This window comes from Furipterus horrens, unplaced genomic scaffold, assembly GCF_987537825.1.
Source record: "Furipterus horrens unplaced genomic scaffold, mFurHor1.1.pri manual_scaffold_7, whole genome shotgun sequence".
In the NCBI taxonomy this organism is placed as follows: domain Eukaryota; kingdom Metazoa; phylum Chordata; class Mammalia; order Chiroptera; family Furipteridae; genus Furipterus; species Furipterus horrens.
In genome coordinates, this window is record NW_028327177.1 from 38,602,662 (window position 1) to 38,629,398 (window position 26,737).

General features: G+C 36.6%; 2 protein-coding genes across 2 annotated transcripts in view; both read left to right on the forward strand.

The window, feature by feature from the left end:
- The window catches only part of PPP1R42 (protein phosphatase 1 regulatory subunit 42), a 36,103-nt gene extending 24,119 nt beyond the window's left edge, over window positions 1–11,984 (forward strand). The window contains exons 6-8 of the mRNA XM_090284896.1: window positions 3,577–3,694; window positions 7,493–7,624; window positions 11,821–11,984. Of these exons, the coding sequence (XP_090141022.1) occupies window positions 3,577–3,694; window positions 7,493–7,624; window positions 11,821–11,984 (414 nt within the window). The remainder of the gene's footprint in view (window positions 1–3,576; window positions 3,695–7,492; window positions 7,625–11,820) is intronic.
- An 8,436-nt stretch (window positions 11,985–20,420) lies between these two features.
- Window positions 20,421–25,260, forward strand: TCF24 (transcription factor 24). Its single transcript, XM_090282821.1, has 2 exons — window positions 20,421–20,830; window positions 23,908–25,260. The coding sequence occupies exons 1-2, from the start codon at window positions 20,441–20,443 to the stop codon at window positions 24,019–24,021; spliced, it is 504 nt and encodes a 167-aa protein (XP_090138947.1). The 5' UTR covers window positions 20,421–20,440; the 3' UTR covers window positions 24,022–25,260.
- Window positions 25,261–26,737: the final 1,477 nt, after the last annotated feature.

The window sequence follows — 26,737 nt, forward strand, 5'->3', positions numbered from 1 at the left end:
GGCCAAACAAGTACTCCATAGTTCAGAAACCCCTTTCTTTAACTCACAGTACTCTCATTTAAGTGATTTAAGTGACATTTACTTTTGGTTAAAATGTTTTTGCATTTGTTTCTGTAGTTCCTTTAAAAGGGAGGGTATACATCAATTATTAAAATATTAAATACTTTGATGACTATTTACAATAAAAGTTTGCCTATCTCCAAGTAGTTGGATGAGCCATGAACTTCAGTAGGGCCAACATTATATAGCTTGTTGACACTATTAAGTCAAATAAATATGGTTGCAAAAATGTATAAAAACGTGACAGAACAAAAACAATTTTTTAATCTATACCTACAGTTTTTATGCCTTTAAAGTTTGCTAAATAAATAAATTATCCGAAAAGTTCATCTCATAGTCAGATATATTGGTGATTTACTTCATTGGTTTTCTGATGATCATTTATCATGAGGTAAAGCATCTTCAGAATGAATGGTGGAAATAACAAATTTGACATGTTTGCCTCTTATATAAACTAAATATTTGATTTATAAGACACAGATGAACAAACCACTATGGCCTGTCATGTTTTTCCAGTTTCTAATTTATTCAACCTCAGCTCAATATTGATCCTGACAAGCAGAGGAACCCGAAGATAAATTTATTCACTCCTCAGTTTAGTCAGAAACAAGCCAAAAATTATAGATTTTCCCAGGCAGATGATGACAGGCAGTCAGAGGGATGACAAATGGCTGTCTTTAGATTTAGTTAGGACAGTTGGGCCAGACGTTTCCGATAAAGATTGGAGCGCACTGGTCAAATACAGGTTCATCAGTGGCCATCATTAATTGTAGGGGGAGCATGTGCCAGTGCTGCAGGTACCCCTACAGGAGCTTAGCGCCAGTCCTGCTTGGGAAACAGAATTGGCTCCCCAGGATGTTGCAGCGCTCCTCTAAGTGATAGCATGACATGATCATTTATCAAACAGAGACTGTCCAGAAAAGTGTCTGCTCCCTTTAGTAACATATTGAAGGGCAGGAAAGTGAAAGCATTTTATTAAAGACAGGAAGGCAATGAACAACCAGAGCGTATCCAAAGGGTAATCATATTTCAGCACAGGATTAGTTTGGTCTTAAATAAACATGCACTGGAGGGAGTATGTCGAGGGTCATTTATCAAGTGAGGAACAATTAACAAAACTGTACAAGACTCTTTTATCTACAGAAATGTAAAGTTCTCTAATTGTTAGTTACTATTACTTAACTTTTGGATGAAGGAGCATCGTATTCAACACTTTAAAAAAATGCAATGCACAATTCCTTCCTTAGAGATTTTTATAGACTAAGACAAATAGAGAAAAGCTCTCTCATAAAGTAAGATAATTATGGCTGTATCAAACTCTGTTAAATAAATGCTGAGGACAGAGCATAATCCATGGCTCAGGACCAGAGGATAAAGTTGTAACTTTTGAAGTTATAATTTATAACTTCCTTATAAGTCAACCACATGTCAGTGGGTCAGACATTTATTCTTTGTTAAACAATTTTTGCTCTCTTGACCAAATAAAGAGAAAAAAATTAGCTGGGGGTGGAAACATAGGCAAAAAGGCAAAGAATTGACACATTACTATTACCCGTTTTGGTCCAGGCACTTAGATGCCATGGCATTAGTATTCTAATTATCCTCACTTTATAAATGAGGACATAGGTTTGCCTAAGGTCAAACAGAAGTTTGGGACTGCCTGCATTTTTTTTTAACAATTCCTATTTTTAACATAAATTATTTATTTGGATACCTTAGAGTCTAGCACAGAATTCAGTGCATGATTCAATACATTTTTTGTTGAATAATGAAGTAGGCAGAACTGGAAATACTTTTACCACTTTATGCAGAAACACATCAGTCTCAGAAAGATTAAAGAGACCTACTAGGTACTCTGCAGTGGGTCCCAGACATCCAGCTGTGCTTGTAATTATTCCCCAAAGATAGCATTTCTTCACATATATGCAGGCATATATCTGCATGTCCTAAATTTGTTATCTTCATGATATGAGTTTTGTGGAGTTTTTTTTTTTTTTAATCCTGAGGACATGCTTATTGATTTTAGAGAGAGGGGAAGGGAGGGAGAGAGAGAGGGAGGGAAACATTGATGCAGAGAGAAACATTGATCGATTGGTTGCCTTCCATATGCACCCAGGGGACGAACCCACAACTTAGGCAGGTGGCCTGACTGGAAATCAAACCTATGTCCTTCAGTTTATGGGACAATGCTCCAACCAACTAAGCCACACTGGCCAGGGCATGGAAATTTTTAATATGTGGAAGGGAACAGATGTCAAAGCTTCATAGAACAAAAGTTTTCTAAAATCCAAAGAATAAATGAAGTATTGTAAGTTTTTCCAAAAATGAAAAACAAAGTATCTAAGCAACAATAAACATGTATCAAATTAAAAAACAAGACGGAAGGTACAAATAGGTTAAATAGATCTACTAGGCTGAGAGGTTTCAAGCTTTGAAGGTGAGGAAACGATATAGGAAGTAAAAGTACCACGCAATGTATTGTCAATTACTTTCAGCTTTGCAATTAATAACATGTATAAATTAATCTATAATTTGTATTTCCTAATTTTAAAAATTAAAACTATATTTCACTTCCATTAAACAGATAAAATAAAATATACATATTTAAAAATGAGGAAGGGGAGAAAGCAAGGAAAGAAATGACAAAAAGCAAGGCACTGAAGAAAAGGATAGTGACAATGGAAAAAGAAACCCAAATAGATAGAAAGAGGAGGCAAAGAGGGGAAACTGAGTGAGCTGGTTCTTAAATGACATTAATCTGTTTTTCTCACATTCATTTGGACTATAGACCATGGAATAACTTATTCCTTGAAAATCAATTAGCTGATTTCCTTGTAAGCTATAAAAACACACAAATGTTTATGATATATGTAAAACAAAACTTTACCCACTTGACAATTAAAAAATAAATCCCTATGCTCAGAAAAGTAGACTAAAAGGATATATGACAACACATTGAAAGTGATCTTTGGGTGATAACCATACAAGTGATATTTGTCTCCTATTTTCCCTTTGATATTTTTACAGATTTTTAAAATGAATATACATTGTTTAGAAAATAAAAAGCATATATATATATATATATATATATATATATATATATATATATATATATTCCCCCTTCCAATGCCAATGTACTGCTTACTAACTACTTCTTAATTGTCTTAATCTGGAAACTTCCATAAGCCCCACTAAGAATAGGGCATCTTTGGCAGGATGGGTGGCCAGAGGGACAAAAGTTTTTTCTGAACTGCAGGTTGGGTCCATTTAAGGGACTATGACAAAGAATAGTTCCATGGCCCCCAGCTCAATACCTCATTTTTTGCCTCCTCTTTAGCCCCCTCTACAATTATATAGACCATTTTATCCAAAAACGATTTATGGTATACCTTCTAAGTATATGGCACTGAGCCAGAACACCACAAAAAGCAGTAATTACCTTTATAAACAGTTAACTGAATGAAAGAAATACTAACAATTATGATATATTTGTGTCTTTTTCATCTATAATTATAGGATTTGGAATTTTTACTGAACAAGTTGACAAAGCTGTGGAAAATGGATCTAACTGGAAATCCTGTTTGTCTCAAACCAAAATACAGAGACAGATTGATACTGGTCTCCAAATCACTGGGTACATATTTGTATTATATTAACATAATTTTCTTAGAGAAAGAGATCTGTTTCACTCTTTAGTTAATTTATCAGGAAGCCTTCAGAAATATAATATGGTATCTGGATATACAAAATGGTGAACTTTAAATTTGATATTTTTTAAATAAGAGTAAAAGTTAAAATTGAGAAATAAAGCATAAAAATATCCGCTGTCCACAAATAATTAATCAAGGCACCAGATACTCTCTCTTTAAAAAAGAAAATGTGGCTGTTACGAAAAAAATAAGGTTAGTCATAAATGTATAGAACTTGCTCACCTTTTGCCAAATTTCCACCGACACAAATCCTCTGAAGATCCTGAGACTCTTTATCTCTTGATTCTGTAGGTAATGTTGATCAAGGTCTTCAATGCTAACACTTGCCATACAGGAGTTCATTTCATTTGAAAGTGGAGCTGGGTGGGGAGTTCTTTATGAGACCCTTACAAATAGTAACATTCCTGAATATGCACTATATGGGGATAATGGACCAGTAGAGGGATGTCATACAGCATAAGAGAGACAAAACACTGCCCTCCCACAAAAGAGATTCATGAGCTGGTTTTCTATAACAGAATTTCTGTGGCATGGTTATAAAAACTAATGTATAGCAAAACTATTTCAAAGCTCATAGTTGTAGAAAACCTTGATTAACCATAATGCTAGTGCAGTGATTCTCTTGAAGGAGGAAGGGGGTTGACAGAAGGCATGTCAGAAAAATCCAAGACTTCTTCACATTTGTATGGGAGGGTCATACCCTGCCCACCCATCAGCCAAGGGTAGGAAACAGGGTACAGTTATGCATACTTTTTAAAGCTCTACAGATGATTCTGCTATGCACCACTCCCTAACTGTCAATCTCCTCCCCCCTCTGCCTACCACACACAGTTGTATAAGTCCACTTTCCTCAGGAAGCAGAGTAAAGTAAATGCAATTAATGTTTGATAATTAAGGATCTTCCCATGTTCATGAACCATGTCTGGAAACATTTCTCATAATACAGTACCATAGGCAATGCTGTAAAACATATGGAGATAAGTGTACTGATTTCCAAATAAAGAGCATTTGTACAAAGTTTTTAAAAAATAACTCTCCTATAACATATTTTATGATTATAAAATTAATGCATATTTCCCCTAGAAAATGCAGAAAATATAGAAAAGAGAATAAATATCATTCACAATCCTGCAATAAATCTGCTAACACTTTAATATATGTCCTTATAGTCTTTTTTCTATACATATATTTAACAAATTCTCTTTGACTTTAGCTTGTCTTATTTTAATTTCATTTGTTTTCCTAAATGCAAAAAACCAAAAAAAAAAAAAAATAACCACACACAAAATTAATTGAGGGCCTGGTTTGATATGTCTAAAGAACTATAGGGAGCCATTTTCTGTTTTGTAAGTAACCCAGTCCTTACCAATAGAATGACAATCCACACACTTGGTTTATTTAGTATGTGTGGAAGCAACTTACTAAAACAGAACTCACAGGTCCCTGATCTTGTGCCCATTACCAGGCTTCCACTCCTGAACCACCTCTATACATAATTACTTCAAATAAGGTAATTTGCTAAAACTGAGATGTAAACAAATTTACTCAGGCATAGTCTCCTAATCATTCCTCAGCTCTGTCTGAAATATTAACATAAGTAAATGGGATTATTCTAAAAGACTTGGATTTTTCATTCCTTATCTTTATAATAAGTGTTTTAAAAATATGTATTGATTTACACATATCACATCCAAAAATATACTAATAAATTATACAATTATTAATAAAAACAGATATGGAAAGATATCAACAAATACAAGTAATTGGGAAAACTGAGCATAAAAGAATGACCTTTAATGTAAAGTTATAAATACTGAGATGTATGATGATAAACATTTAGCCAATTTCTTACATTATAATTTGGAAAGTGCTATTATTCAGTTCAAATAAGTACATGAGACAAGATATGGAAACAATTATACTTCCAGAGTTTGGTTCTAGTTTATATTTCCAGTTTCATCACTTGGTTTTGGATATAATATTATTATGGATCATATTTAAGTGGCAATGTTAATACTTTCAGTAGTACAATTAATATTTTATCAGGATATTGCCATTTTCCCCTGTAAGAATAGGATCCCCCCAAAATGTTACTACATCTTTTTTACATTCTGGAATATAGCAGAAGACATTACATGGATGATGAGAGAAAATATATATTTAATTTAAAAAACTGCTACATAAACACATTTTGCTACAAAAGATAATCTTTGCATTAATGAAGGCCACCTATATTCATGTGATTGAAAAGATCAAATATCCTATAATTTTACAATATATCCATATACAATAGAATACTATAAGAATTATTTAAAATTGTGTTTAGCCCTTTCTGGTGTGGTTCAGTTGGTTAGACGTCGAACCGCAAACCAAAAGGTCACCAGTTCGATTCTTGGTCAGGGCACATGCCTGGGTTGCATGTTCGGTCCCCGGTTAGGGCACATGTGAAAAGCAGCCAATTGGTGTTTCTCTCCTACATCGATGTTTCTCTCACTCTCTTTCTCTCTCACTTCCCCTCTCTCTAAAATCAAATAAAAACAAACAAAAAAACATTGTGTTTAAAGAGAGACAGAGTAAAATGCTCACAATACAACATTAAAAAGTAGCCTGTAATGCTATATAGAGAATTACAACATTATATAATACACATACATACATAGAAAATAAAAAATTGCTAAGAAATGTACTGAAGTGCTATCAGTGATTTTTAGTGATTATTTTTGGTTGTGTAATACAGGCAATGTTTTTTTTTTTCCCTTTTCTATTTTTGTAATCTTCAAATATCTTACAACATACAAAAATTATTTGTGTAATTCAAGGAGTTCAATTTTCAAAACTTTTTTTAAAGGAACAAAATGTAAAGATAGCTGAAATCTCACTTCATAGAACCAAGAGGTCAGCTATGTGGGTTGTTCTTATTATAGCCTATGTCCTAGGATACAATAAGCATTATTAATGCATGTGCTTTAAAAAATACTATATTACATATATAAAACTTCTTGTTTACTTTCAGATAAAATATTTTGATTTTTCCTAAGAATAACCATATTAGTATTTAAATATATTACATTAGTTTCTGTTATGTATATTTTGTTTTTTAAAATAACAATATAATTTGCATATGACCCTAAAAAAGTGCCCATACATCAAATTTTGTTTACAATGATTATCTTTGTCATGGTGGGAAGGACAGGTATGGATAGTAATTACAGAGCCTTTTTATGTTTTTTTCAATCTTGTTTCAGTTGTTCATAATAAGAACATATTTAGCTCTGGCTGGTGTGGCTCAGTTGGTTGGAGCATCATGTCATAAACAAAAGGTCACAGGTTTGATTCCCAGTCAGGGCATATGCCTATGTTGCAGGTTGGGTCCTTGGTTGGGGTGCCAACGAGAGACAAGTGGTCAGTGTTTCTCTTTTGTATCCAAGTTTCTCTCCATCTCTCTCTCCCTCCCTTCTTCACTTCTAAAATCAATGAGCATGTCTGCAGATGAGGATAATATAATAATAATAAGCACATACTCTTTTTGAAATCAGAAAAAATAATTTAAAATAAATAAAATTTAAACAAAAATACAGAAGTTGTATAAATCAGGTATTTTAAAAAGAAATTTATTTCAGCATATAGTGTAACAAGTTTGTGTGTTCTAAACAGAAGTATATTTATTTTGCCTATATATTGACATTAATATATTGTCTTTTAACATGTATATTTTTATCTAGAATTTCTTGATGGAAAAGAAATTAAAAACATGCAAAGACAGTTTCTAATAAATTGGAAAGCATACAAAGATGCCAAGAAAATCAGCAAGAAAAAGCATAGTAAAAAAGAGGATGCAAGTAATTCATACATATGTAAGTAGGCTGTCATTCATTAGTTGACCACTTCTACTAGCAAACAGAATATTCTACTCAACACCAACAGCACCAATGAAATGCCAAGAAATAAGGAAGTTTTGCTTAGATTTTGGTTAAGGCTTTTTATTTTTAAACTTATTTACAATTACTGTGAAATTTAACTTGCAATGTTTATATCTGACAATGGAAGCCTGTATCAGCTAAATCTGTGTTTGGTTCCTACTAAGTATGACTGTGTAAGCCAGGTAAACAGCCATAGGAGTGGGGGGAAACGGGAAAATGTGTACTTTTATATCTGGCAGAAGTGCATGGTATTAGTTATGTAAATGGTAAATAATAATAAGCTATGTGAAGTATGAAACCTAAGCCAATAGTATATTTGTTTAGCAACAGTGCAAAAATTACATTTTTCATCAGGATAGAAACTTAAATGTACCACAACCACAGCTGTGGCCTTTACTCTATGTTTTGTCCCCTTTCTTATGTACACACCCCAACACTTGTATATTATAACAGGCCTAAGGTTGTTTTACAAAGAATGCGCCAACCTAAATGTAGTGAAGTGTAATGGGTAACAATTATCTCTGTCATGTTGGGAAGCATCCTAGAATTCACTCTTCACAGATTCTGTAGTCAGCACCATTGGAATGAACCCTGTCTCCATTCCATGATAATGTTTGAATGCTAATGACAGTCTTCTTGTTCCACAGCTGACAGGGGATGGGGGCATAGAAAGGGGTTAGGTCAGGAGATTAGAGAAAAGAAAACTTGAACAGTCTAATGAGGCTTTATGCATAAATAGCATACCCTAGGAGCATATCCTAGAATAGCATATAAGTCTAAGACAAGGGAGTTGAGGTGAAGAGAAACAAAGGTGGAAAGGCATGGCACTCTGATGATTTTGCCATATCATGCCCACTGAATATGAACCAAGGGAAATCATTGCAAAAAATGGGACTTTCTGAGCTGACATCACTGAAGATACTGTATTGGTAACAAAAATTTTGCAGGATCTGAAACCTATAAAATAGACAGGAGTCATTTCTCCTTCTCTGTTTATCCCCGGCTGGCTGTGAAGGGTAGAACTAGTGCCAGGATAAGGAGTCCAGTATTTGACATATTTTCAGGATTACATCAAAGATGCCAAAGTACCTTATAAGTATTGAAGTACTTAATAGAATTCAACACCAGCCCTCACCCCCAAATTGAGCCTATTCTAAAAATAATGTAATTCCCTTCATCTTAATAGATTTTACAAATTCTTCCTAATTCAGACACAGATTAATTTTTAACTTCTCCAATGAAATTCAACAAAATAATATAATGTGCCTTAAAGTTTATAATTTTTAAAAATTATACTGTCATTGAATTTTCTCAATAAAATCCTTTTAACCTCCTTATAATCTCATGTGAACCCCACCTAATTAAAAAAAAGCAATCTATAAAGCAATATAGATACACTAACAACTATCTGAAAAGGAAATTAAGAAAACAATTCCACTTACAATAGCACCAAAAAGAATAAAATACCTAGGAATGAACTTAACTAATGACGTGAAAGAATGGTATACTGAAAACTACAAAACACTGATGAAAGAAATTAAGACAAAACAAATGGAAAAACATCCTGTGTTCATGGATAGGAAGATTTAATATTGTTAAAATGTCCATAACACCCGAAGTGGTTTACAAATTCAATGCAATTCCTATCAAAACCCCAATGGCATTTTTCACAGAAATAGAAAAAACAACTTCAAAATTCATATGGAACCACAAAAGACCATAAAATAGCCAAGTCAACCTTGAAAAAGAACAAAGCTGGAGGCATCACACTTCCTGGTTTCAAAACGTGTTACAAAGCTATAAAAATCAAAACATATGGTACTGGAATAACATACATATAGACATATAGAACAGAATAGAGAGCTCAAAAGTAAATCCAAACAAATATGGTCAATTAATCTTCAACAAGGGTGTCAAGAATGCACAATGAGTAAAGAATAGTCTCTTTAACAAATTTTGTTGCAAATACTGGATAACCACACGCAAAAGAATGAAATTGGACTTTATTTTGCACCATACAAAAAAATTAACTCAAAATAGATTGAAGACTTAAACATAAGACCTGAAATTATAAATAGTGAGGCTGTGGCTGGTGTGACTCAGTGGACGGGGTGCTGGCCTGCAAATCCAAGGGTCGCTGGTTCGATTCCAGTCAGGGCACATGCCTGGGTTGCCACTGGTTGGGGGCATGGGAGAGGCAACTGATCAATGTTTCTCTCCGTCTCTTTCTCACTCCCTCCCTCCCCTTTCACTGAAAATAAATAAATAAAATCTTAAAAAAAAAAAAAAAAAAAAGACCTGAAGCTATAAAACTCCTACAAGAAAACATAGGGGGAAAGTTTCATGACATTAGTCTTGGCAATGACTTCATTGATATGACACCAAAAGCACAGACAACAAAAACAAAAATAAACAAGTGTAACAAACTAAAAAGCTTTTGTACAGCAAAGGAAATAACAGAGTGAAAAGGCAAAGTATAGAAGGGGAGAAAGTATTTGCAAACCATATATCTGACATGGAGTTAAATTCCAAAATTAAAAAGAAACTGCTACAACTCAATAGCAAAAAAAAGCTAGTAACTTGAACAGACATAACTCCAAAGAAGACCTACAAATAGTCAACGTGTATATAAAAATATGCTCAATGTTAGTAATCAACAGGGAAATGGAAACCAAACCCACAATTACTATCACCTCACACCTGTTAGGATGGCTATTATCAAAAAAACAAAAGACAAATGTTGGCAAGGATGTGAAAAAATTGGAAATCCTTGGACATGATTGGTGGGAATATAGAGTGGTGCAGTTACTATGAAAAACAGTATGCCAGTGCCTTAAATTTTTTAAATAGAACTACCATATAATCCAGCAATCCTACTTCGGGAATTTATCCAGAAGAACTGAATATCTTGAAGAGATATTAGCACTCCTGTGTTCAATGAAGCGCTATTCACAACAGCCAAGAATGGAAACAACTTAATTGTCCATTAACAGATGAGTGGATAAAGAAAGTGTGGTATATACATACAATAGAATACTATTCAGGCTTAGAAGAGAATCGTTTGACATGACCCCTGCTCATTCAGACTTCCCCATCCAAACAAATGATGCAGTTATGAGCCTGTCAGGCTTAAAAATAGTGACATCCCTGGATATATGTATATAACACACAATAACTCTATCCTTAGGTATGTATCCAATAGTTTACACTATGGTCTTCATGCAAAGGCTCTGTTACTACTGCTTAAGAGAAATGGAAAGCATGAATTAAGTCTAAAAGATACATGTTTTTAAAATCTATAATACACTTTCAAGTCTTCAGAAGATCTAAGATGAACCTTTAAAACCACCTCAATACAAATACATTGTAAGTGAATAGGAATTCTTTGGAAGAGAGTAATTTTTGTACTTCCTAACCTTTTACATATGTTTGATAGCCTTGTAAATTTGGAGCTCTATATTACAGATATATGCTAATATTATAAGGATTATGATCTCAAACTTTAAGAATCTTAAAGTAAAATCTTGTCCTAACTATAACCACATAATTATATAACTGAAAATTGAAAACAAAATCACTTTAACAAAATCTAAAATATATGCATCTTTTAGTTTTTGTAGTGATTCAATAGAAAAGCTAATTTATTCACTTACTAAACATTTATTGAACACCTTGGATGTGCCCCAGACTATGGTAGCCCTTGAGAATTAAAAGTGATTAAGGCAGTCCCCACTTATACAGAAATCCCTGCTAAAAAGGGACAAGGACCCGTAATGATGTGGAATGTTAAGTGCCAAAATAAAGGCATGAACATATTCCAAAACCTTTACATGACTAATCTACTCCCTAAAGGTTAAACACTCTGAAAAAATAAACTCAGAACAATAAAATGCAAGGGCAGTTAATTTTATATTAATGTTGTTATACCCATTTCACTTTCCTGTGTATGTTTTTATGTATGAAAGTATATGACATTTTAGCTTGGATATTAATTTTTATTGGTTTTACTGTGAATCTATATTTAACTTTATTCTATATCACAAAATATAATTTTAGGTAGTTTAATGCTATGTTTACAATTTAATTATTAGTTTCAAAGCAGAATGCTCTTAATTCTTTGTATGCTGCAGGTAACTTTGAAACAATGCATCATATAGTTCCTGTGTATTACCCACAGGTGGGTAAGCCAAAGTTAGTCTTTTTCTCTGAGGCACAGAGATATCTTGCTAAGGGAAATGCATCTCCAGAAAGCTCCCAAGATGATAACCCTAAAATTATTGAAGAGACCAGGTAGGTTCTTTCAAGTATTTGTGCAATTTATCTTTTGGGGGAGGATGGGACACCCTCACTGTCAACAACACAGAGGAAGAGAGTCCCTTCCTCTGTTTCTCCTAGTTCTCTGTTCTGAATTCTTCTTGGACAAGCACCCTCTCCCCGCAAAAAAGTTCATTGTCAGTGTGCCCAAACAATCACAAAGTTGAGGTGGAAGAGTTGGTTTGAGAAGAGCTGGGAGTCACTAGACTAGATACTGAGGTAGGGCAGGTGACTCAGAAAAGTCCCGGAGCAGCAGGAAAAGATGTCTGAAGGAGCAGAGATCATACCAAGGGAGCCTGAGGCCAGGCTGATGATGGGCAGTCCACTAGGTGAGAGTAGATGACTACAGCAGGGGCTGGTGGCACAGAGGAGGGGAAGCCTGGAGCACTACAGAGGCGGGCTACTGTCACTGCTTCTCCAAACTGAAGATTCTTATCTGGTGCCCCTGAAGGAGACATTAGAAGGTCATTAGACCCTCAAAGGAGCTTATGATCCAAAAAATAGTTTGAGTCACTGTTTTAAGCATTGAGTGTGTATGTGTGTGTATATATATATATATATATATATATGTATATATATATATATATACATATATATATATGAATCAGCTATAAGTCTCCTGATGAGAAGATTAGTTTAGTGGTTTTAAAAGATGATATTGTTTTGAAGTAAAGAGAAAGCAAAACAGAAAATAATTTCATTTATTCATAAAACTAATAAGCACCTGCTATACGTTGGCGCTACTGAATATAAAAACTCAAATGAGGTAGTCCTGATCTCAAAGATCTTGCAAGAAGCTAGTTGGAGAGTGAATTGTATGTGATATAATTACTGCATAGTGTGATAAATGCTATGGGCATTATAAAATGATCCTAATACATCCTATAAATAATTCATTTATTTTTTTCATTTATAATCAAAAAATGATTGCTCTATTGATCTTTCCAATAGTAGTCATTACGATATAATCAAGGGCAATAGCATATTACATTTAGAAAGTAATCAGAGGCAGTGGACATACTTTGGAATAGATTTCCTTTTTCAAGAACAGTCTGCTGAAGGTCAGGTGGGTTTGTCATGAGACCCTCTTTGCAGGGTCCAATCTAGGGATGATAACTTAGCATTCCTTAATGGAGCCTCCTGAAGAAGACCGATAAACAACAATGCTACACTGTCTGACCTCCATTCCCTAAAGACTGGCTTGGGCTTGCTGGGATGGAGGCTTAAGGGAAAGAGGGTCCTATGAGTCTGGAAAATGCTTTATTTGGAGAGAGGAGAAAGGAGTCCCAGTCTTGGTCTTGCCTCCTCTCTATTCACACGCACATGCACAAAAATTGGAAGCTGCATGCAATTTTGCTTTACTGCTTATGTCCATTGTGATTATCACCAAAACCTCAGCCTGTTTGTCCACAGCACCCCAATAGTTTCTTAAAGATTTATACAATTGGTGTCAATTCTACAACAGTGTTCTTGAGTTTTGTTTCTTGCCAAGCATTTTGAAAGGTCTTGCTAGTATATTATCAAGATGAAAAAAAAAAACCAAAAAAACAAATGGACACAGCCTCAGAAAACAATGTTGATAAATTCTATACATTGCCACACACAGTAAGATCAGTGGTGAGCTGTGACACAAACCACATACTCTATAGCCCCAAGCAAAGCTCTGATCACTAGATTGCACTGATGAAAACAGCAAACAAATCACACCATCCTCGTTTTCCTAAGTAGGAACACGATACAGAGCTGAATGCATTTTTAACTACTATGTACTGCTAAGAGAGGCTACCCTAAAAGAAGCCAGCAGAATAGAGCAGTTCCTGTGAGAAAAACATAAAGAAATGTCCTGCTGCTGCTACTGTCAGTGAGCTTGATTATGTTCAATCCTGGGTCTTCCGTTTTAGAATGTGAAAAAATATTACATAAATATTTTGTTTTAAATGTTTGTTTTCTCGGGTGACATTTTCACTGAGGACATGCCAAAGTATTGTTTTGTTATCACAAAAGATTTGTCTTATTGAATGGGAATATCAGTTCTACCTCTCTTTAATATAAAAGGTGACCAAATATATGATGGAATTTAATTAAGCTTGATATAGATTTTTAGGGTGTGCCTATTGCTAACATTTTACTAATTCAGTAAAGCTAAGAGATAATGAGGATAAAGCTAGAATGTCCGTAAAGTGTTAAAAACAAAATACCCAGCCCAAACACAAAGAACAGACTTTCAGTTTCTAAAAAGTTGATTAAAAGAACTCCTTCCCTTAATTACCATAAGGGGGAGAATCAGTGGATGGATGAGTGAGTGGCCTCAGGTCTACATTTAATATTCAAAGTGGGGAGCCTGCTCAGAGGTGGAAAAGAGCTTAGAGAGCTTCTTCCAAAAAGCTAAAAGTATGTGCCTTGCACTTCTTAAGATTCCACACACTGGGAGCTGTGCCTGTGTCCTTGTGGAACCCAGTGAAGCAACATCTGTCCAATGACAGGGGAATGTTTTCCACCTCCTTTATAAATGCATGCAGTCTGTGCTCATGTATATTTACACAAGCCTGCTTTCCCTACAGGGAGGAAAAAGTCAGACTCACTGACGTGGTTTTTGACCCTCAAACTGAACTTGATACTATCAATGTACACTTTAATTAAAGATTAGTTCAAAACTATTTTTTATTTAAAGGCTGGTTCTGAACAAAATGCCTTCACAGTTCAATTTAAAATAATATATGGTATTAAACAAAAAATGTATACATTGCTTCTTTCTGTGTTTGTCACAGATGTTTCCTCTCTTTCCAAACATGTTAGGAGTTGCTTGAGCCTTAGTAATTTAAAAATAGACATTAAACGCATTTATATATTGTAAATAAGATCCACTGAGAATACTGTAGAGCACTATGCAATAAAAAAAAGAGAAAACTTGTACTTAATTATTTAACTATCTTTCACACCTAAGCAATATCAATAGAGTCAAATCATCTCTTTTGTTAATGAAAAAATAACTGCCCAGCAGGGTTAGATTGCACTTAGTTTCAGATACCTTTGAGAAATGTGAATCTCTGAGACCCATAATCCGCAGAAAATGTTCACTGAATATTACTTAACTATTTATAAAATACCTACTATCTTTAGTTAGAATATGGAAGCATTAGATTTCTTTCAGTTAAAAAGTGAACTTTTTATGTCTAAATTTTATTCTGGAATGTAAAGCCCTTTTTAATTAAAGTACAGTAAACATACAATATTATCTTAGTTTCAGGTGTATAACATAGTGATCACCACAGAAAGTTCACTATCCATCTGTCACTGTACAAAGTTACTATATTATTGATATTCCCTATACTGTACTTTACATCCTGTGAATTATGTTATAAGTTTGTGCTTCTTAATCCCCTTTACATTTTTGCCCATATCCCCACTGCCCAACCCCCGGCAACTATAAGTTTTTCTATATCTATGAGTCTGTTTGTTTTATTTGTTCATTTTTTTAGTTTTAACAAGTGAACATTAATAACTAAAATAACTTGCTTTCACCATTGTTAAGGTCATGTTTGGATAGTTGTAACAATAGATCTCCTATGTGCTTCAAGAAGAATTTTTAAAACTTAGAAAATATTTTTAGTTACAAAATTCAGATGATCTGATCTAAATGCTTTTAATTTTGCTACGTTAAACCCAACCTCAGTCTAATTAACTTTATAGGGAAATATATATATATATATATATATCAGTAATAGAGGTATAATGTTGAGATTTTGATTTGCAGTTCTCAAAGAACCCTCTTGAAATTAGGACATAAACCCCCTCAAAAAAAGAAAAAGTAATTGTGGTAAGCAACAAAGTTTTAAAAAACAATCTTAGGTAGCTTTTGTGACTTTGAGTCTTAACTCTGTCAATGGCTGAGTCTGTGAACAAGAGTTATATAAGATCTAATTTATGAGAATCACATTAGTTATTTTCCATTCTAAAATGTCTATTTTGAAAGCTGAAACTTCATTCCCTGCCCCCTGAAATTTTAAAACAGTCGAACCCTTTAAGATGAGAATACTATCAGCCCATTTTATAAATGGGGAAGTGGATTTGCCATGGAGAGACCCAGTCAGAGGAGCCCAAAGTCACATCCTTGCCATGAGGCAGAGCTGGGACCTGAATCCAGGGTACTGACTCCAAAAGCCAACCTCTCAACTACTCTGCCAGGGGTCTCAAAAACTCCCTCAGTAATAGGGGAGGTAAATTAAGGGAGGGATGCTAGTGAGGATGTGATTGGGGTGGATTGGAGAGCACAGGTCCAACGAAAGGCAGCTGCAGATACTGTGCCCCAAAACAATGTAGCCAAGGAGACATGCTGAATTTGAGAAATCAGACCAGCTGGCAAGCAAGATATCTATGTTGTGAAATCATCTGATTTTTAAATATTGGATCAATTTTTTTCTTTAAAAAATATATTTAAAAGGATACAAATAAAAATCTAGTAATATGGAACAACTAGAACTCTCAGGCATTACTGGTGGAATGCAAAAAATAGTATAGCCACTTTGGAAAATAGTTTGCCATATTCTTAAAAAGTTAAGCATATACTTACCACATCTAGCAGTCCTACTCCTAGGTAATTTCCGAAATGAAATGGACCTATCTATACTCACACAAGAAGCCAGACTTCACGGCTACATACTGTATGACTCTAACACATTCTAGCAAAGGCAAAACCATGGAGACAGAAAACTAAAGGTTGACTATAAATGGTCAGCACAGGGGAATTTGAGGTGGGGAAAAATATTAAAAATCTTTTTTGTAGTAGAGGTTACATGACTGTACATGTTTATCAAAACTTACTGAACTATATACTCAAAAGAGTGAATTTATTTAAATTATATCTTAAATAATGAGGGAAATAATTGAAAGGTGATAAAAGCACTAATTATATAAAACCTTTTGTGACATAATATGCATGCATATATATAACTAAGCAATGTATTTGCTTCACTGTTGTTTATTTTACATTATAAAGACAATGAGTTAAGATGGCAAGTAACTTGACATATTTAGGAAAAAAAAAAAAGACAAGTACAATTTTAAGACCTACACTACCCTCTGTGAGATTTATAGCACTCTAAAGCCATGTACTTTCTGGAAGCCTAGACAAGAACTTCAAAGAATGATATACTATGAAAATAGTATCTGGGTTGTTAATAAGGGTCAAGTTAAAGTATGCCCTTTGTTGAGATAATATATTCAAAATGTGTTTTGCAGATTATGAAGAACTCTACAAATATTAAATAGAATAATATGGTAAAAAAAAAAAAAGCACAAGCAATAGGATCAATCTGCTTTGCTTAAATCTTGTTTCTGCCTCTCACTAGCTGTGTGACCTTAGACAAATTACTTAATCCTTCTGAGCTTTATTTTCTCAACTGTTAAATGTAAAATCCTCAAAGCGTTTGCACTTAGCACATATAAAGAGTTAAATAAGTTATCTGTTACTAATTTACATAATATTGAAGATTTGAAGATTTTCACTTTCTATTTTTAACTGCAAATACTGGTTTGTTGCAGGAATTAGGACTAATCCAGAATCATCAGAGAATTCAGAGAGCCTCCTTAGAGTGCCAGCAGATAGGACAAGGGGATGGTGGGCAATGGTTGTACAGCTGGCCATGGGCAAGCCATTGTTAGCCTCCGTTGTGCCCCCTCCACCACTCCACCTCATAAGGTTGGGCTAGGGTGAGGATGTGAGGTGCCAAGGGTGCAAAACTTAAGGAGTCCCAGGCACCTTATTTGCCTCACCCTAGTCCTGGCTCACCTTCCCTCCAACATGCTTATTTTCACACCTCTCCCAACCCAGCTTTTCCTATTCTTCCCTACCTCTCCAATGAAGGGGGGCTGGTGAGAGTGGGGGCTGAGAGAACATCTTTGTTTCTGCATCCTTTGAATTCTGAAAAGATTTACACGGTTTGGTGACTAATCATTAGCCTTTACTACTGCTATTGTATCCTGGATTCTATGTGTTGCTATCTATTTTGGATAACTTCCTTTTTTGAAATAATTTATGCTGCCCCCCCTTGCTCTATTAACAGGAATCTCTCTCAAGGAATCTGAAAGGTTGTGACCAAAAAAAAAAAAAAAAAAAAAAAAGTACATGAACCTCACTCAGCGTCTCCACAACCCAACAGTAAAAGAAAATTTGTTTGTAAAAAATGAGTCAATTCAAACTTAAGAAGTCTGAAACATTTGTTTTTTTCACCATTACCGAACTAGGCAACATCATCTTTTGTGGTCTGTATCTTTATGGTATCTATCTTCATTATAACAGAAAAACCTTTTAAGTTCTTATTTGATTTGCTTCTTTATTGAATCTGAAACATTGTTTTCCAATTGCTTTATTCATTACATATTATTTACTGGGAAAATAAAGATGTGCTTTCTCATTCATTAAAAAGTAATCCTTTTTTGAACCAATGGTGTTGTAGTCTGCTTCTAAAGTGTAAATCTACTTAGTTATTGAATGGGAATTGACAAAAAAAGCCTGAAGATTATTCTGATTCACTAATATACTAAAGTATGGAACGAAGCTATATTCAAATGCCACGATTACTATGTTGTACTTAGTAGTTTCAGTTTGAAAATCTGTTGTGAAGTGTAAAATAATGTCGCATACACAAGGGCAGTTTAATGAATATCACACATTTGTTATTCCGTCTTGATCCCAAATAAGATCTTTAAATGTCCTGCACATCGAATTGTTTCAAGGATATCCTAATTAGTTGCTGGAAAATCTTGTGCGTCCTCAGACTTCACCTCTGAAGGCGAGGGGTCCCAGGCGCACGGACCCGCGGAGGGCTGGGGCGCCGCGGGTCTCCTGGCACCTGGATAGATACAGCCCCTCCTCACCGCACAGGGCCCGCCACGCTTCCCGCGGGCCCCCTACTGCAAGACACCTCAGCTAGTTCCCCGCAGGGGACAGGGCCAGGACGAATTTTCTGGCCAAATAACGACGCAAGCGGAGCCCCGCGGGGGCATCAGATGACCGGCCAAGGGTCCGTATCCAAGGGAGGAACGACCAAAACTCCGTGGCCGTTTACTCAGGTTTGGGAGATTTCCTTAAGTTTCACTGACAGTTGGAGCGTTCGAGGGAAGTACTGTTCATTTCTATGAGGCTCACAAACTGGTCACGGAGTACTGAGGTGGAGGAACTAGTGCTTTAAGTACTTAGGCCAACGTGAAATATTTACCTTGTGGTGAAATAAAAGGCTAACGAGGCGGCACACTCCACACCGCTGCACAGAAAGTTAAAGATAACGCTCCACAAAACTACAGAGTTCCCCCCTCAGCTCGGTGCTTATCTTTCAGGCGCCGGGGCTCATCACACTGGTGACTCAAAAGCCGTGCAGGAGTCCTAGAGCCCAGACTCGGGCTCAGTTCCCTCCAGCCTCCCACCCCGCTGGCGCAGAACGTGGAGCTCTGAGAGCCCCGCCAAGGGAGATTCTAGTGATACGGGGGGTGGAGCCCGCAAGATGTCCCGCCCCCTCCAGCCCCGCCCCTCCCCGCCGAGCGTTTGATTAATGCTCCTGGCAGCCGAGGAGGTGGCTCAGCCTGAACACGACCCCCAGGACAGCACCCCAGGTGGGCGCGGACCTCCGCGGGTCCTGATGTCTTGACCCGACACCAACACCGAGCTGAGCCTGCACGCTTGCCTGGCCTCTGGGACGCCCGCAAAAAAGGCGCGCCCACCCGGGGCTGGAAGCGGCTGTCGACTTCGGCTGGACGAGAATGGAGTGACTGGTGTGGCCCTGGCCACGCGCACACGGCTCTACGCTCCTCGCCCACTTGCGCAGCGGAGCAAAGCTCTACACAGCCGCTCTGGGAAAGGTGAGGGCCCCAGTCTGACCCCCGCCGCGCCGCGCAGTCCCGGAGCCGGAGGGTAGCGGGTTCCTTAGTCCGAGGTAAGGCCAGGGATCTCCACTACTGCCTCAGAAATTACCCTGGGCTTTCGCCGTCCTCCCCTGTGTCCTGTGCCTCGTAGCAAATGATACAAAGCGCAACGGGCGCCGGTACCAGGCTTCGCGAAAATGATCAGCACTATCTTTACTACGGGGCTGGCAGGATAACATTCCAAAAGTGCAAACAAGTTCCAAAACAGAGCTTCCTTTCCCAGCCGAGTAGCACTTTTGCTTAATTTGTCCGTGAAAAGTAAAGCCCGCACCACTCCCCTCCTCGACTTTCTAAAGAGCCCAGGAACTCTCAGACCCCAGAGTCTCCCTAGACGCCCGGAGTCAAACGCGTTCCAGTCAAAGTAGCTTCCCTTCTAAGAACTCGCGGAGCGCTTCTGGCAGCTGACCGGGCGCGCAGTAATCGCAAGGGGGCTGTGCCTCCCCAGGTTAACACCAACCCGGGGCCCCAACCTAACTGCGCTGTTGGTCCTTAGCAGGGCGCACGGTGCTAGACGTCGCCATGGACCTCGGCGGCCCAGCAGGCAGCCCCCTGATCGCCAGCACCGAGCCTACCATCGCTGCCGCCACCACTCGAGACTCCAGCCCCGGGCGGACGGGGCCAGGGCCGACAGGCACTGGAGGCGGTGCGCGCTCGGCTGGCGGGCGGCCCGCGGCAGCAAACGCAGCGCGGGAGCGCAGCCGGGTGCAGACTCTGCGGCACGCCTTCCTGGAGCTGCAGCGCACGCTGCCGTCCGTTCCGCCGGACACCAAGCTGTCCAAGCTGGACGTACTGCTGCTGGCTACCACCTACATCGCGCACCTTACCCGCAGCCTGCAGGACGACGCCGAGGCGCCGGCAGACCCTGGGCTGGGAGCCCTGCGTGGCGACGGCTACCTGCACCCTGTCAAGGTAGGCAGGCAGGGTGCACAGCGGAACTGGGGCGGGCAACAGGGCACCTTGCTTTGCGCGATCTGCCAGCTCCTGGGCAGATGCCACCGAGTTTTCACCCCTCCCTCGGATGAGGCGAGGAACAGATCGACAGTGGGAACTTGGCCCGCGAGGTCCTCCACTGCAAAAGGCCACTTCTTAACCATTCGCAGGTAGTGGGTTTAAACCCGGGGTGGCTGGGTAGGGGTGTCTCATGCTCCTTAAAGGATGCACCCTACAGGAGGCCCTTCCCAGGGGAGAGGCTTCTTGAGGGTGCCTGGTGAGGTGCTTGGTTGCACATCTTGGTGATTTTTAGTATCAGCGGTGTTTTGTTTTTTTAATTCTCACCCAAGGACTTGCTTATTGGTTTTAGAGAGAGGGTAAGGGAGGGTGAGAGAGAGAAACATCGCTGTGAACGAGGAACTTGGATTGGTTGCCTTTCCTGTGGCCCCCAACCGGGGATGAAACCTAGGCACTTGCCCTGACAACAGGGAATTGAACCCTCGCCCTCTCAGGTTAGGGAGGACTCCAATTTAGTCACACCTGCCAGGGTGAGTCTTTGTGTTTTTAACTGTTTTTAATTTACATAATTACATTCCCATTGTCGTTTTTATCGGCTGTTTTAAAAGTTTCAGGAATTAAATATTCTTGAAATATGGAACAATGGAATTATCTGTCCATGTGTAGTCCTAGGCAACCAATGTTGAATTTTTTATTTTGTAAAACTGGTAAGAACAGAATGAGATCGTTTGCATTCCCAAGTAGTAAATTTCAGTACGTTTTAATAAAGGTTAACAATCATGGACTAGACAGCCACCAAGTGTTAGAAAAACTATAACCTGCTTATGTAATTTTTATAATAAATTGGTATATATGTTGAGTGAGCTGATTAATAGATTCAAATTCTGTAATGTACAAAGTTAGACAAGGGAATGCTTTTTGTATGATTTTTTTACATTACATATAGGTATATTGGTCAGTATTTAGACTCTGCATTGTCCTTTTCTCTTAGACTTGTTTTGAAATTCTACATTGATCTGACTTTCTGTTCAAAATATGCCATCTTCCCTATATTTCCTAAACCTAAATTTTCAAATGTTCGGTTCCACCATTCTGAAGCATTGAGTCACACACACACACACACAAAACACAAAATTATGAGTTAGCCTTAAGTATATCAGTGTTAAATAAATTACTGAATAATCATTATTGAAATGTGGTAAAAAGTACATCCTCTAATATTAACTAAACTTAAAATTCCGTGGTGGGGTTTAACAAAATTTACTTCACAAATATAATCAACATGATTATAGCCTTATCTAACTTTAAATATTAAATATAGATTTTAAAATATTTCTAATTATGGACACTCCCATTCATGTGTTATATACAGGTTGGAGCAAAATTAAGTTTACAGTTGTTCATGTGGAAAATACAATAATTAATAATAATACAAGAATAAATTCTGTGTTTTGCATACTCACAACTGTAAACCTGCTTTTTCCCCACCCTGTTTAACAATCTCAGCTGAAAATTCACTCATTAAGGGTTTGTATTACAGTGTGCATTAGATTGCTATTCACATATCATTAATATTAGATTTTTTCTGACTTGACATTTTTAACATTAAATATACTTTACTACAAAAAGCATCTGTTAAATGCTCCTTTGTGAGAGAGATAATTCTGATGAGAAATTGAGTTGTTTTTCACCTTGGTTTCTTGCAGTGCTTTTTTGAATAATGTTAGAGCCATAATTTTCAGGTAACAATAACTTTAACAAGATTTTTTTTGCACTTGATTCATGTACCAATTGCTTTTGTAGCCCTATAACTCTTTTTAAGAAAAATTAAATCTCATTTGTCCTCTGGATTGATTATTTTGATTTTAAAAGACAACTCTAGAGATAATGAAACAAGGTCAAAGATTACCTCTTAATGAAATTAACGATGGTTGAACAAGTGACTAGTCTGTTTTAATATCATTTACTAAGTGCCTACTATGCTCAAAGCACTCTTAGCAGAGTGAATAAAGTTAGGGTAGGAGTCAATCCCTCCCCTAAATGAACATAGGATAGAGACAAAGACGAAAATACAGAAGGGAGAATGTTTTATGTACCATAGGAGAGCTATAACCATGTGCTGTGCAGGTTCACAGGAAAAAGATTTTACATACAAATTGAAACCACCTATAACACATTATTTTACAGACACTACCAAATGCTTACATATTAAATCCATCTTTGGTTAATCTAATGCAAATAAAAATATTCTGATTATTTGCATTTTTTGGTTAACCAAAGGTATTATAATCTCTAGTATTCCAAGAACTTTAGAACTAAACTTATTATATGATACCACCTTCCAAAAGAGAAAGATCTATTCTCCAAAAGCTCTTATGTAATGTTTTTCCATTATCATGCCTATTTGGCAACAAATTATATTGTTTGAGAGATTGTTCATTTTAAAGATGAATTTAGAAAAAGTCACAAATGAGAATACAAATGTGGTAATTACTAAGAGTAGAGCTCTGTGATGCTAGTGTATCCAGACATTTAATCTAGATGTTCTAATATTTGTAATTTCTCAGCTATTCTTTTAGCTAGATAAAATGTTTAGATAGCTCCTCACTGTAGTTCTTTGACAAGTGTTGACACATAACACTTACCGTGTATAAACTTAAAAAAAAAAAAAACCTTAAGGACTAGGATCTTGTTTTAGGCTTTTGTTTTAGGTTTAGTTTGAAATTAAAACATTGTGGAAAGATCTATTTTCCTCCACTTAACTACACTCATTCTCTATGATTTCTTCCCCACATGCACACATATTATTTTATACAGTTATAATCAAAGTCATTATATATTTTTTTATAGTTAGCATTAATAATTATTTTTTTCATATTGTCCCCTATACTTCAAAATTACAATTGTTACTAGCTACATAAGACTGCATTTGCATTGAAGTATTTGAAATTATTATTATTACTATTACAGATTATCTTATATCTGTTATAAATACTAACTTTTGGATTGTTTAATTTTTTTTTTTTTTTTTTTTTTAGAAATGGCCCATGAGATCAAGATTATACATTGGTGCTACCGGTCAGTTTCTGAAGCATTCTGTCTCTGGAGAAAAAGCAAATCATGGCAATATTCCAGCAGACTCACAGCCTTAGGCTGTCCTCTGATGGGTGATGAAAGAAAATGGTGTCTATTGTTTTCAAATAGTATGAAATAATTCTATATTTATTATATCAGACTTAACAACCATCATTTCTGAAAGTTTATATATGAATCCATAGATGATTTTCAGATTTATCTGTCCAATCTAAAATGTGGAATGAAATAGTTTTGTATAAAACACACAACTTACCTATTTAGTGTGAGGGACAGTCTTTACTATACAGAGTAGGAGAAACAACTGGTAAAGAGAAGACACACAAAAGCAAAAAAACTATATATATCCACAGAATACACACACTTTCTGTAGTGTATTCATTACAAACTGAAAGGCTGATATCTATTGGTTGTCTTCCCAGTTTTAAAAAATAAAAGCTGTGTTTGTAATACACTAATATTTCATTTTTGTAAAAACCAGTCTATGCTTAAAGTTGGTCTAAGAAGCCATTTCAGTTGGACAGTGTGAGATCATTTATTCAGTTTCAGCTGAACAAGTGTGAAATGACTGCTGAGGTAATATGATGAGGCAATAACTTCTAGAACTAGTTATTTTCTTCCCCTCAGAAAGCTTGTTTGGAGTATTAGAAATGGTTTGCCTCATAGGACAGGCTTGCCCACCATCCTAGAGGATTGTATCTAATTATGTTTCCAAATTATGGAGGGCATTCAGAATCCCTGCATCCCAGTGTGAACAGCAGATGGGTGTCACTGGGCAGCAGCATTCGTCACCCTCCTCCCTGGTCACCCCATATCTACCCCCACTCTCTTTCAGGTACCGGACTAGCAGGTGTGGGTGCAGCCACCCTAAAGAGAGTTAGGCCCTGTGACCCTCAGTCACAGCTTTGGCCAGGCTCCTTCTACCCTCATCAGTTGTTGTTCACAGTCAACCTACTTGGCCATTATGAAATGGGAGAAATCCTGTCTGATTTGGGAATTCTGGCACTGATCTGCACCTCGAGGGGGTCAGAAGACACCGAGTGACAATCCTGAGGTACATCAGGCCAGAGCAGACCCCCCTGAACCTGCCCTGTTTTGAACCTACATCCAGGGAAGGCCCTCTGCTCTGCGCCTCTCCCACCACACTGCAAGTCAGGTGCCCAAGGACTGTACCAGCGGTTTCACTTTTCAACAGGCTCTTGGGGGTCAGAGCCATGAAGTAGAGATGATATTCAGGGAACATACTGAACCTCAAAACAGGGTGCAACAGAAACACCTAAATAAAAATCTCAAGTCTCTTTTGTCATGACTTATATTTCCTTTTATTTCCCTTCCTTGTTTTTTTCCTCAGTCTCTTGTTCCGCTTTCCAACTGTAAAGTTCATTTATTTCTCAGTGACCCTGTTTTAAAGTTGCTGAATTTGATTAAACATTAGCAAATAGAAAGGCATATTAATGGGCTTGGTTGAGTTAAAACTGTAGTTGAACCACCACTTTGTTTTCTCCTCACCTCAGTTTTCTTCCAGCTTTTGGCAGTGAAATGAAGTATAAGACCATTTGAAGGCAGAAACTATCATTCAGCTGATTCAGCTGAACATGAGCATGATTTGGTCCATATCTGATAGTTTGTGATTTTTATTACTTTAATGTGAATATCTGCTTGTAATGTGATGGAAGCATGTCTTCAAAAGAAAATTTATGTAATCAAAGCTTTGTATTTATTATTATGTAGCAAAAATATTTGTATATTTAAAGATTTGTGAATACATTGACTCATATAACACTGAAAGGGATAAAAAGTAAAATGAGAAATGGATTCAGCCATTCACTATTATAAGTTATTGGCATAAAAAGTGCTAAGAATAACCTTCTGTGTTAAGGAATGAAATCACAACTTCTTTAAAGTTACCTGAAAATGAACTGTAAACACTAAATTTGACAGCAGGAATTCCAGAAAAATTGCTTTCTTGCTAAAAATCTATTTGGCTACAGTCTTTAAAGCATTTAATTGGGAAAAAAATCGTGATTTTTGTTCAATTATCAGACTTTTCTAAGTCATCCTGTTAAATGGTTACTTTGCCTTTCATAGTATTACTTCTTATTTCTTCTTGTACAGTTATAAATGTTTTAATGCCAAAGAAGTATATTTCTGTCATAGGTTTTCATAACTTTTTAGTAAATTGCTAAATATGTTAACAGAAGAGAAGAAATTGCCTGTTTTCACTCAAAAGTTCAAGGGGGCATGCTGTTTTAATTAGTGCATGGTCAGGATAAGGGATATTACTAAAATAAAATAAAGTGCTAATTTGAAAATTAACTTAGGCTGTTAAATTTGCATCTGTCTCTGTAATTGCTAATTTGAAAATTAGGCTGTTAAATTTGCATCTGTCTCTGTAGCTATTTAACAAATACTGAAGGTATATTTTAAAATCTTTGTACTAGATATCTACTTGGCATTAACTTCTTCACCATTCTCTCCTTAATGGAGTATATATTAAGACTGGGAAGGGGGTACATTTGGATCAGAATATTATTCCATAATCTGCAAAGGAAATCCGCATTTAAATTTCTGTCAGTTCACTCTGCTCTCTTAGTGATATGACATACATTTAAATTGCTTTATAATCATAATTTTTGGGGGGGGGAGGAAATGTCTTTTTGGAGGCATACATTCCAACAGACTTTAGAAATATTGTTTTTTTTTCTGATTCTAAAAATACAGTGCAGTTTATTGTATGCCAATTATTTATCAATAAACTATGTTAAAAGTATAATA

What these genes read in the sequence shown, in the direction of transcription:
- TCF24 (XM_090282821.1), top strand. Translation starts at nt 20,441, where the DNA reads ATGGACCTCGGCGGCCCAGCAGGCAGCCCCCTGATCGCCAGCACCGAG. An exon ending in GCTACCTGCACCCTGTCAAG is followed by an intron (nt 20,831 to 23,907) that starts GTAGGCAGGCAG and finishes TTTTTTTTTTAG; the next exon opens with AAATGGCCCATGAGATCAAG.